The sequence below is a fragment of the Myotis daubentonii genome, chromosome 10, assembly GCF_963259705.1.
Source record: "Myotis daubentonii chromosome 10, mMyoDau2.1, whole genome shotgun sequence".
Lineage (NCBI taxonomy): Eukaryota > Metazoa > Chordata > Mammalia > Chiroptera > Vespertilionidae > Myotis > Myotis daubentonii.
Genome location: NC_081849.1, coordinates 61,825,949 through 61,838,555, shown reverse-complemented (window position 1 = coordinate 61,838,555; position 12,607 = coordinate 61,825,949). Strand labels below are relative to the sequence as shown.

General features: G+C 33.4%; 1 protein-coding gene across 5 annotated transcripts in view; it reads left to right on the top strand.

Moving 5' to 3' along the window:
- Positions 1 to 10,624, top strand: part of HYCC1 (hyccin PI4KA lipid kinase complex subunit 1) — a 65,669-nt gene extending 55,045 nt beyond the window's left edge. For 3 of the 5 annotated variants that reach the window (XM_059712546.1, XM_059712545.1, XM_059712544.1), the window contains one exon: positions 5,894 to 10,624. In XM_059712546.1, coding sequence (XP_059568529.1) covers positions 5,894 to 6,468 — 575 coding nt within the window. In that variant the 3' untranslated portion in view covers positions 6,469 to 10,624. Of the gene's footprint in view, positions 1 to 4,762; positions 5,060 to 5,893 lie in introns of those variants that run through there. The other 2 variants (XM_059712547.1, XM_059712548.1) reach the window with 2 other exon arrangements.
- The last annotated feature ends 1,983 nt before the right edge of the window (positions 10,625 to 12,607 follow it).

Sequence of the window (12,607 nt, the reverse complement as noted above, 5' to 3'; positions counted from 1 at the left end):
GGTATTCACTTATAATTCCAGTATTTAAAGAGTTATACTTTTAATTTTTTTCATATGTGTATATATTTTTCATAATTGTGCTCTTTTAAAATTTAAAAATATTATTTTTAAAAAATTTGCTTTTGCTTAGTTAACAAAAAATTTTCCCAAGTCCTCCTAATAGCTCCAATTATTTTAATGGCTACATAATACCACATAGAGTTGATATTCCATCATTTACTTAACTATTCCCTTAATTTGTTAAATGATTTGTTTCTAATTTTTTGCTATTATAGATAACACTGCAATGAATAACTTAATGAATATAAATAGCGTTTTATTCCATTGAATAAGATAAATTATAAACTTAAACTGATTGGACTAAGGGTTATGAAGTTGTTTAGATATTTTATGGCATTTTAAATATTTATATCCTATAAATTATAAATAAATGTATATGAATTTCTTTGGGGCTTACTCTAAAATACTTTTAATAATTAATGTCAAAATTGTACGATGTAGACAGTTAAGTTGGGGATTAATTTTTTTAAGCTTCAGCTTATTTTATTGTTTTTGCTGATAAATTTTGTAAGTGCCTTTGGTTATAACCAAATTACTTTAGATTCATAAAGCAGTGTGAGTACAAAGCTGTGTGAATTCTATGAAGAAATATATTGTTCCTTAATTTAAATGATTACTTTTAGTAAATAGGGCAGCCTTTAAAATATAAAAGCTAAAGTTGGGATAAAGAGTTTCATGAGTTATATAATGAAGTTGATATTTGGGATTATAACATTACACAGGGGAGAAATCACAGCTTTTCGTGATCAGTTTTAATAATGTTTGCAATCTGTTTCACCTTTCCCCCCCTCAAAGCCAGAAGAAATTTTGTAGGGAGAAATTATTTGAGTGCCTTTGAGATCCAATTTGGAAATGTCCACTAAAAGTATTCTTTAACTCTCCTCATTTCTGTATATGGAGAGAAGGTTACCTATTTATAGAGAGTATACAAATAAAATATTCTCTGAGAAGTTTCTCTTTGGACCTTTTTTGAACTTTTCGAATTATTTGAAGTCAAATGTAAGTATTGCTTTTATAGTTATAGAACAATCATGATACCTTTTGCATAGATTTTTAAGTTCTGGGTTTTTAAACAGATTCTGTTTTCATATGCATTTATATTCCCTTAAAACATATCTATAATTTTCTTAAAGAAAGGATTAACTGCCTCTTTTTAGGTATGTATGTTATCCTATGGATGACATAATAAATGAACTACAGATTTTTAAAAATCTTATTTCCCCTCCAGGTTTTTTGTTTGTTTTGTTTTTGTTTAAAGATTTACATATAGTATTACATATGTCTCCTTTCTCCCCATTGACATCTCCCTGGCCATCACCACCTCCCACCCCCCGGCACATGCCCTTGCCCCCCTATTATCTGTGTATTTTACTAAACTTACATTTAGAGATGGCGACTTCACTTTTCCAAAGCAAAGAGCCTTTGCCTTTCTCTGTCAGCTAAAAAATTCTTACTAATATCAGCTGTATATTATTTTTCCTTTTCCAAATTTAAGTAACACATTCCTAGCCTACTTTTCTCATGTGTTCTGCATGTTTTATTCTAATATTGTTACCTTATAACAGGAAATTTTTTCAGTCCATCAAACAAATATTTATTGGGCACCTACTATATGCAAACTACTTTCCCAGGTGCTGAGTATATACAGCACTGACCAGGCAAAAATCCTTGCCCTCATAGAACTTACATCTAGTAGACAAGATAAATAATTATAGGTTAGAGAGTGATAAAGTGCTAAGAAGTAGGGAGAAGGGTATATGAAATATGGGGAATATTGATGGGATGGTCAAACGAGGAGCATTCCAGGCTTAGGGAACAATGAGAGCAGTAAGAAGGTGTGTGTAGGGAGAATGGGTCACAAAGCTTTGTAGAAGATCTTGGAAAAATAATGGAGAGCAATATCATGTAACAAATGTTTATTGGAATTGCATAATTATCTTTTTCTGTAATGTTCCTGAGAATTATATTTCTGTTGTTTCTGGCTCTTTATAGTTTTCTGTTTTTCTTTTTATGAATTTACTAAGCAGTTAAAATTTTTCCATTTTTACCAGATAATATGCATATATTAATTAAAGATTTGTGCTTGAGAAAAATCATGTTTTATGTTTTCTACTTGCCACCTAATTTCATGTTTAAAAATTTTTAATATTATGCTTCTTGGGCTGCAGGCCTTCACCACTATCACAGGAAATGCGATTAGCAATCCAGTTGCCTAGTGCTGCTTTATATTATTCTTGTCATTTTATAGTTTTGCTTGCAGAATTCTAAATTTTCACCACAGTTGCTTTCTATGAAATGACTAGGAATCTAGCAAATAAGTTAAACTTAATTGAAGGATGTCAGAGAACATTTAACTTGATTTGATTTTAATGAATTAAAGAGTTAGAATTTATAGTATTTGAGGTCAAAAGATTTTGCTGTTTAGCTCCCCACCGAATAGTTTTGTGGCTCTTTCTGAACTTCAGTTTTCTTGTCTGCAAATCGGAGTTTGAAGTAAATTGCCTACTTCAGAGGCTCACTAGAACACATTGTTTTGAGAATATAATTGAATAATATTGTGTGAACACTCTCAAAAAATGATTTAGTGCCATTTGATGCAAATAGTAGTATTTTCTATTCTGTTAGGCCACCTATGCTTATTTTTAAAAATTTTGTTGTGTTAATATGTATTGGCTTTGTTATGTCTGGATAATTTCCATAGTTTATGATATTTTGGATTGATGGTCCCTTTAATATATCTGTGAAACTGCTTCTACATTGTAAATAGATAAGTCTTGGTTGTCTCCCAACAGTGTCGTTGTGATTTTACTCTCAGTTGTAGGGGCCTCTGGCATTCACCTCACTAAGATTTTACTTGCCCTGACTTGAACACAGCTGTTAGTAATGGGGGATAGGCTTGGTTGGAACTTTCTCTTCTCATTAAACCTGTGTTGTAGGGACACCCAGAAGCTGCAGTGTGATGCTACCTTACTAACATGCTTTGGTCTGTTCAGGAAATAAAAATTTCACTTAGAGAACCTTCAGTCAAATTTTTCTGAGGCACTAGGTAATGGGAAATTATACCAGCACACTGGCTAGCCAGCCCAGGGCAACATGAAGGTTTGAGGCACTCCAGAAGTGCATATCGTGCTGGGTATGGGCTACCCAGGGCATCTATAACTTTTAAGTTTTCAAAATGTGAAAGATCAGAATAGAACGGTGGTTTCCAAACTTTCCTGCACATTAGTTACCTGGGAGCTTTTAAAAATCCCAGTGCCCAGATCATAGCTTATACTAATTAAATAAGAATGTCTCATGTGAGAGCCAGACATCGGTAGTTCTTCAAGATGCCCAGCTGATACCAACGTGCCATAAAGGTCAGGATCCAAAGGTTAGGAATATGTGGCTCTGGCCTCCATTTTTTTACTACCTGTTACTGTTTCACATGCTTTAGCACCATCAGTGGAAACATTATGATCTTATCATAAAAAGCATTTGAAAGTAATACGTAATGTCTCTCAAGCAGATTTGTGGTCTGCATTTTTTTTTAAGAGTATAAAATGGCCGAAACCGGTTTGGCTCAGTGGATAGAGCGTCGGCCTGCGGACTGAAAGGTCTCAGGTTCGATTCCGGTCAAGGGCATGTACCTGGGTTGCGGGCACATCCCCAGTAGGAGATGTGCAGGAGGCAGCTGATCGATGTTTCTTTCTCATCGATGTTTCTAACTCTCTATCTCTCTCCCTTCCTCTCTGTAAAAAATCAATAAAATATATTTTTTAAAAAAAAGAGTATAAAATGTTTTACATAGTTTTATGTTGTTTTGAACTTTAATTTTCATTACTGGCCCATGGTAGACATAGGCTACTTTTTTTCTATTTCTTAGAGGCATTTCCTTGACTACTTTAAATAAAATCATGCCTTTGTGATTTAAGACAAAAAGAATAAAATGTCTACAAGTATAAACTAGTTAGGAGGTTCATTTCTTTGTTTTGATTGCAATGGCCATTTTCAAGAATAAAGGACCAACACACAATTTGTTTTTCCAAATCCATTTTTACTTTTTTCCAGCTTAGTAATGAACTGTTACAAGATGGCCTAAATTTGTGGAATGTTATATCACAGCTGCATTAATATTTACTAATATAAAAGATGATTGGTATGTGAGACAAAAACTATACCTGTAGTGTTATTAACCATGATATCATAAGTGAATGAGCATTTTTCCAATATTGTGATTTATGAAGTCAGCTTTAATGTAATCTAATAAAAAATGGAATTTTAAGTGTACAAAAAGGAATTCCTAAGTGGCTTGGTTTCTTTTGTTGACAAAAGCTAGAGTTTTGGCTGTATATCCTTGAATATTTGCCTAAGGCTTTATAAATAGGTTCAAGTGGTCACACTATTATCTTAAAACAATAGAAATCCCGTTTGATTTATAAAAAATTTCTGTTTCATAGTCCATGTCAAATATGTGTGTGAAAAAATGCAGAACATGTATTGATGCTTTGTGAGTTTCTTCATTGTCATTTAAAACAATATGAACTTATTGTCTCCAGTGCCATCAGTATTGTAAATTATGGAAATTTCTGCAGTGCAAATATTTGACTTGATTTGTAACATTCAGTTGTCCAGTTTTTGTTTTGGATCTTTTGTTTTTCTTGTTTTGCATTTTTATTTTGTTTTGTTTTCAGCCATCATTTTGTCTTATCATCTTCAATTCTAGAGCAACCTGACAACAATAATGATACTACTGAATTGGGCATCCTTGTCATTCCTGAGATTAGTGTCACAAATGTGGCCGGAGAGAGAACCGGGAATGGGGAAAAAGGCAGAACACTAGGAGAGATTGATGCTCAGCATATACAGGGTGTGCAGGAAACAGCCACAGATCCTAGAACTGAAAGCAAAGGCTTGCCAGAGATCAGGAGGCAAAAATCTGTAAGAAAACTGATGGAGGATGGAATAAACTCACCTGGCAGAGTGCAGTTTTAGCACAGCACTTTATAGCTGCACTCCAAGGTATCTCATGGAAAAGGGCCACTGCTGCATGTTTTAAGCAACAGTTGTACAGTCACAACAATTTTGCATGTCATCTAATAATCAAAATGCATGAATTATGCACCATAATTTCTCAATGACTCTTAATGCTCTTTGGAATGGTTATACCTATATATTCTCTGAGTTAAATTGTTATGAAAACTGAGGCAGAAAATTGCTTCCAAAATAATTTTCTGCTTATGTTTTGAGATCGAAGTTATTTAGTTCATTGTATTTTTGCCATCATTGATATGAAGGTTAATATATATATATATATATATATATATATATATATATATATATATATAATTTTAACAAGTTTGAGCTTGTGATACTTATAGTCTATAGTTTTATCTTTATAAAATAATCTACAATATAATATACAATCTTGAACGTTTTTTTGAAAATATTTTAATAAATTTTTTTTTTAAGTTCTTTGGTAAGAACTTTGATTTTTCTACTGCTTTGTTACTGTAGGAGAGCTTGCCCCTAGCTTTACTGTGTGGTATTTTTCCTAATTGTTTCTGATTCTTTGCATGGATAGTAAGAAAATTCTTTCTAAAAACACAGTGGGGTGTGGTTTATGGCATGCTCTTTGTTTAATATACTCTAAATTAGTGTTATTTAATTACAATGAACTATTTTTGGCATTTTATAGAATGTTTTGATTTATTCTTTGATTTTAGTCTATAATCTTTTGCTTTACCTAATTATGCTAAAGTTTAATTATTTAAAGTAATTGATTTGGTATTAATCATGAAAAAAGAATTATTGAAAATACTTGATGTTAATTAATCTTTGTTATTTCTTTGTTTAGGAAATACAGAATTAACAGATCAAGAAGAACTGATGGATATATCTGAAGTTGACGAGGGATTTTATTCCAGGGCTGCATCTAGTACCAGCCAGTCAGGCTTATTAAACAATAGTCACAATTCTAGTAACAAGACAAGTGTAGGAAAGACTCAGAGACGGTCAGGAGGAAACAAAACTGGAGGAAAAGAAAAAGAAACCACAGGGGAGTCATGCAAAGATCACTTTGCTCGAAAACAAACTCAGAGAGCCCAAAGTGAGAATCTTGAGCTTCTCTCTTTGAAGAGACTTACGTTAACAACCAGCCAGTCCCTGCCTAAACCTAACAGCCATGGTTTGGCTAAGACTGCTGCGACTGTATTTAGTAAATCCTTTGAGCAAGTCAGTGGTGTCACAGCCCCACATAACCCATCAGCTGTTGTTGGCTGTGGGACAGGGACAGATGCCAACAGGTTTTCCGCTTGTAGTCTCCAAGAAGAAAAGCTTATTTATGTTTCTGAAAGGACTGAACTTCCATTGAAGCACCAGTCAGGTCAGCAGAGACCTCCTAGTATTAGCATTACATTGTCCACAGATTAATTTGTAAGAGTTTTCTCATGTGACCGAGTCTGGAATTATGGCTTTGCTTCTTTATGAAAGTGCCAGGGTCTTTCATCCCTGCTCCTGACAGAGCCCTGATGTCTTAAGTTCTGAAGGCTTTATGAAGGGAATAATGTCTAGGTTGCAGTAAAGTTGAAATATGGTTTTGTTATTTCTTGGCTGTGTTTATTTTTTTCTCCTGTTTGTTTCTGTTGCCCTAAGATTGTCACTGTGACAATACATTTTGGCAGGTGGTCTGATCAGATTGGTTACGTCTCATGTGAGGATGTGAGTTGTTTTTTCCCCCTAATAACTCCTATTTTGGTAGATGTAAGTTTGGCCTTCAGAATAAAAGGAAACCTCCATGTATGGGAACTTTTTTTAAAGGATGGAACAGAGGTACAACTCCGGGAATTCTACATCTGGCTGTTTGGAAGTCAGCAAGTCAGTTTGGAAAAACGAGCATGTGAAAAAACAAAAATGATGTGAAAAGTGCCTGATAAGAATGTTTGTAACCAGACCATCTTTAAGATTAGAAGAAGAATTTATATAAAGCACTGGAAAGTGCTTGGTGGCTTAGTACACAGACTATTATATGATTCCAGTGGATGGACAGAGGAATTTCTATTGTTATCTTGGGAACGTTTGTATGTCAAAAATCATGTTGCTAGCAGATGTATTGTTTTGAAGTGTTGATCTGGGCTGAGCAGGTACAAACCCCTTTCAGTTTCTAAGATAGGCCATAAGGCTGACTTACCATGCCGCTTGACTTCGAAAATCCTAGTTAGTTTGGATTCCTATAATTCAAAGCATACATCATTGAAGGCAGCCTGGAAATTGTATAAATCTTGCAACACAGCTCTCAAGATGCCAGTGTCAGCCATATTGTTTGTCTGCAAATGAAGGAAATTAGGTAAATTTTTATCTGTAAAATATGAAAAAATTAAGATAGGATATTTATTAACTAATTTAGGGTTATTTATGTTTGTATTCTTAAAGTTACAAAATATGAATAAAATTACATGTGTTTTTTATTTTATGAACAGGCCTATTTTTAATGTTTTTGTTATAATATAAAGAATAATCAATGTAGTTACCCTCAATGAAAAAACAAATATAAAAAATGCAATAGAATGGAAGTTAAGCAAACTTGTGTGTGGCTGTAGAGAGCTGTGTGACTTCTAAATGGAAATAAACGTTTCGTGTTTGCTAGTGATGGTCATTTCAGCTATGGTTGAGGGTGCCTATGAATCAAGAATAAGTAATAATTCAGAGTAAGAGAGAAAGCAAGGCTAAGGCTGAGAGTAAGCTGACTGGGAAAGAAGGCCTAGAGAGCTATCCGCTTGTTCTCTTTCACTGTTAGTACACAGTGGTCTCCTTATTCATGGTCCCTCGCTGTGGTCACACAGAGAAAATACTAGTCTTTTTCTTATACCTGCTTATGCAGAGCTCAAATATGTGAAAAATGTGTGTACTGAGTGCTAACACATTTATGATATAAATGCAGTTCTGACCATAACTGCTTTGGCTATCATTTTAAATCTAATTATTCAAAAGGCATGAACTCATTTTCATTTATTAACTCTGAATAGAATATGGTTTTTAGCATAATTTGATTGTTGTAATCTATTGGTATAACTTGTAGTTAAAAAAAAAAAAAAAAAGTAAGGCAACCGGACAGTGGAAGTTGCTGTAGTATTAATTTAATAGGAATCCTATGTACAATTTAAAATGTCACTGTGAATTTCCTGCTGTCTTTTTGTAATTCTTTAACAAAGAATTTCCCCTAGGCATAGCTACTAACAGTATTAATAATCTTAAGAACTAATTTAAAAGATCAGCAGTTTAAGCAAGTTAAAATGTTTAGGAAATATTGCAGATGAAGTTTGTGGAGACATTAGTTGGCAAAATGAGAGATGAGATTTTAATGTTCAACTGTTATAATGAAAATTCATTTTGGTATTATTCTAGATCATTGCCACTCATGTGGTCTGAGGACTATAAGCATAGTAGCATTGACATCACCTGGCATCTTGTTAAAAATGCAGCATTTCAGGTCATCCCAGATCTACTGAATCATAATCTGCATTTTAGCGAGAGCCTCGAGTGATTTTTATATACGATAAAGTTTGAGAGGAGGATATCAAGTGCAAACAAATCACTTATCTAACATTTAGAGGTCTCAGTGGTCTCACAACCCTAGATCAAATATGTTAGATACTAGCTCATTATAATCATTGTTTTAATGGTAAATTAATTGTTTAATAGTGTCAATGACAGGACTTTTAAAGTCCTCTCATTCTACATTTTAATGATTCTTATTTATTTTACAATAAAAATGTAACATTTTATATTTTTCTTACTAACCACAAATGGAATCAGCTGTAGATGTCTGTAATTTTAAGTGTCAGAGGAGTACCACACTTTTATACAATGCACAACAAATCTACACGTGTACATTCTTTTGAAAACTCTGAAGTCTTACTCAGTGGGGTGGTCCTGAATTTTTGCTCCAAGTAATTTCCACCAGTTAGTTTTCTGGAGTATATATTAACAGTAAAATTCTTTCACAGTACCTTTGGTACTATTTTAAATAATGATTATACACTAAAAATTTTTATAGCTATTATAAATATTGGATAATACTATGATAATGATTGTAATTATCCCTACTATCCTCTTCCCACTCATCTTTCCAAATTTGAAAGTTGGGTGGCTTTTGTAGGTCATTTTCTCATGAAGATGCTGATATGACCATTTGGTCACATCATTCCTACATATCTAGAATAATATATATTTTTTAATCATGAGAAGAATTCTGCACAAGATTGGAGCCTTACACCCCCATCGCTCAGAGGATCTGAGCAGAAATTGTAGCTCCATTCCACATTTTAAACCTCTCACTCTTCAAATACCCAGATACCTGTGGTCTTCTATTGAAACTGAGTTCCCAGCATTTGCCTTTTGGAATCTAAGTGGGGAGAGAAACAATGAAGACTTTCCCTGAGGACCCAGGGCAAGTGAGCACCTGGAGTCCTTTGAACACCACTAGTGAACTTTTTAAGGACCTCTGTAGACTTGCAGAGTAGAAATTCTCAGTCCTTAAATAATGACAAAGTTCATTTTGAAAAAGCAATACTTTATTGCCCTTTTCAATTGTGATGTAACTTCTTAGCAAACATTACTCATTTAAAAACAAAAAATTGAATTAAAGGAAAAATACTTTTTAAATGAAAATAGGTAAAAAGAATTTCAGTTTTAAGGATTTTGCCCATTTTGGAAGAATAAAAGTGTTAAAATCTTTAAATTTAAATTATGGAAAAAATGTACCCTCAGACAATTTTAAATAAATATTTAAAGAGGTTTGTTAAAATTTGAGTCTATAGGCACAATAAATGTATAGTTTATTACAGGGATGCACTTCAAGGAAATATGTATGTTAAATAATGTAACTGAAAAATATTTTCTTAAAAGTCTTAAAAAGTAGGAATAATTTGATGGACACTTAAACTAAGCATTGTAGATAGAAATTAATGTATAATAGTGTTTACCCAATCTTTGGATGGAAAAAAAAACCTCTCTAATCCTTTAATTAGCATGAATTTATACTTTTAGATTTGTTGCTTAGTAAAATTTTACTCAATACTTTGAGTTATTCAGATTTATGTTTAGTATTGTTATATTCTTCATCAGAGAACATAAATGTGTTGTCTTCTATACTTTGTACCTTGTGCATATCTAAAGAGATTAGCAGTGAACATTTGGAAGATGTTTTTGTGGTTTTTTTATAGTAGAGTTCTAGAGTATCTACTTGTGTCTATGAAGTTTCTACTAGTAAATTCAAGATCCTGTTTCACACACAGTTATTTTCTCTTAAATGAAGTTTATTGTGTACCTCTTACCTTTACTTCTAATTATGTAGTGATACTAATATTTTTATACTAAGTATACCTGTTTCTAATTGTATTCCCAGAGTTTACATTCCTAAAGAATAAACTGATTTTGGATATTTTTATGTGTTCTCGAACTTTTTAACACTATGGAAATAAACTGGAGTTTAGTTTTTTGAAGTTGTGTATATTTGTGTAAATGGTCTTCATAGGCAATACTTTATACAGCAGTGTTGACTTTTATTAAAATAAAAATTGAAAAAATATTTTTTCCAGATAATTTCACTCATTAAGAAAATTGTCATAAAACTTAGTAAAAATCATGATGTGGAAGAAGAAAATAAAGGAGGAAGACTTAGATAAGCTGAGCCATTGAGAGAGCTTTTTGGAAGTAAGTCATAAGGCAATGGCATCTCATTTCTTGCTTTATGTTTTACATGGCTGAGGGGTGAGAAATGTGACATATCCATCAGTGTCCATCCAAAAGGTGAGTTTCATGGGTCACCTACCTTTGGCTGGTTATTTGTCATTTCAAAGGCACAAGCACATTTAGGTAATGCTTTGCCCTTTTATTTTGAATACGAGTCTTTATCTCTTGAGTGCAGGTTATATGCCCAACGTACCTAGCATAGGACTTGGTGCATGTTAGGTATTGAGACATTTAATGAAAGAATGAGTTAGGTTGGTGTTAGTTTTGGGAAAGAATCAAGGATATAGTGTCCAATGTAGTACAGTAAAATTTTAGAATTTTATTTATTGGCTCTAGGAAATCTCTGTGGCATTACTTGAATTGTATACTGTGTGCTTAGAAACAGGATCCTCTTAGAAACTTGAAATAAAAATCTTGATGAGTAGTTGATTGCATATTTGGGTAATTCCATTTAATCTAAGAAACTACATAATTTAGGAAATATTTGGAGCAGTATTCGTAGAGAACCAGAACAACCAGAGCAGTGATTTTGTAAGCAGTATGTTAGCTTTGTGGAAAATACACCCTCCTGGTAACTTTATTAATCCCAATTAATTGTTGACTCATCTAATAGAATCTGTCTTTGGTAATACCAACATAATTATTTTATAATTATTAAGGAAGACTTATACAAATCTAGTCATTTGGTAATTTTCCTTGCAATTGTTATTGTGGTGTTTGTAATATTTGTAATTAAAATCTCATTTAACCTTCAGAAACAATAAAATGAGTATAATCTCCATTTACAAAAGAGGAAACTGAAGCTCTCAATAGAGCAAGCGACTTGCCGAGGTCACCTAGCTGCTGAATGGCAGAGCTAGGGCTTGAACACGAGACTGATGACTCTCCCTTTCCTTTTTTAAAATATATTTTATTGATTTTTATACAGAGAGGAAGGGAAAGGGATAGAGAGTTAGAAACATCGACGAGAGAGAAACATCGATCAGCTGCCTCCTGCACACTCCCCACTGGGGAAGTGCCCGAAACCAAGGTACATGCCCCTGACCAGAATCGAACCTGGGACCCTTCAGTCCACAGGCCAATGCTCTATCCACTGAACCAAACCGGTCATGGCTCACTTTTCTTTTTTATCACTTGGCAAAACTAACAAATAGTATGTAATGGACATATATTTGGAAATCCACCCCATTTATCTTATAAGTGATAGACTTAAGTTTTAAGTTAAAAATAACAGTTTTCCAAAAATAAATTGTATATTTTATAGAATTTTAGATAATTTCGTTTCAGTGGTACGGTGAATGCTGATTATTCTGATATTAAAAACATGGTAAAATGCAAATTAAGATTTTACTTATATTTTACCTCTTCAGTTAGATAAATATGAAAAGGATTGATCCTGGCATTGACAGCATTAGTCTCAGACTATTGGCAGCACTGTAAATCAGTACAACTAAATTGGTGAGCAATTCAGCAGGATCCATCAAACTTTAAAGTGCACATACCATCTGCCAAGACCGGTTTGGCTCAGTGGATAGAGCGTCAGCCTGTGGACTGAAGAGTCCCAGGTTCGATTCCGGTCAAGGGCATGTACCTTGGTTGCGTGCACATCCCCAGTGGGAGGTGTGCAGGAGGCAGCTGGTCGATGTTTCTCTCTCATTGATGTTTCTGACTCTCTATCTCTCTCCTTTCCTCTCTGTAAAAAATCAAAAAATATATTTAAAAAAAAATAAAGTGCACATACCATCTGATCTAGTAATTCTACTCTTCTATGGTTATTCCACTCTCTATATTTGACAGAAATGTTAGCACAAAATGTGTA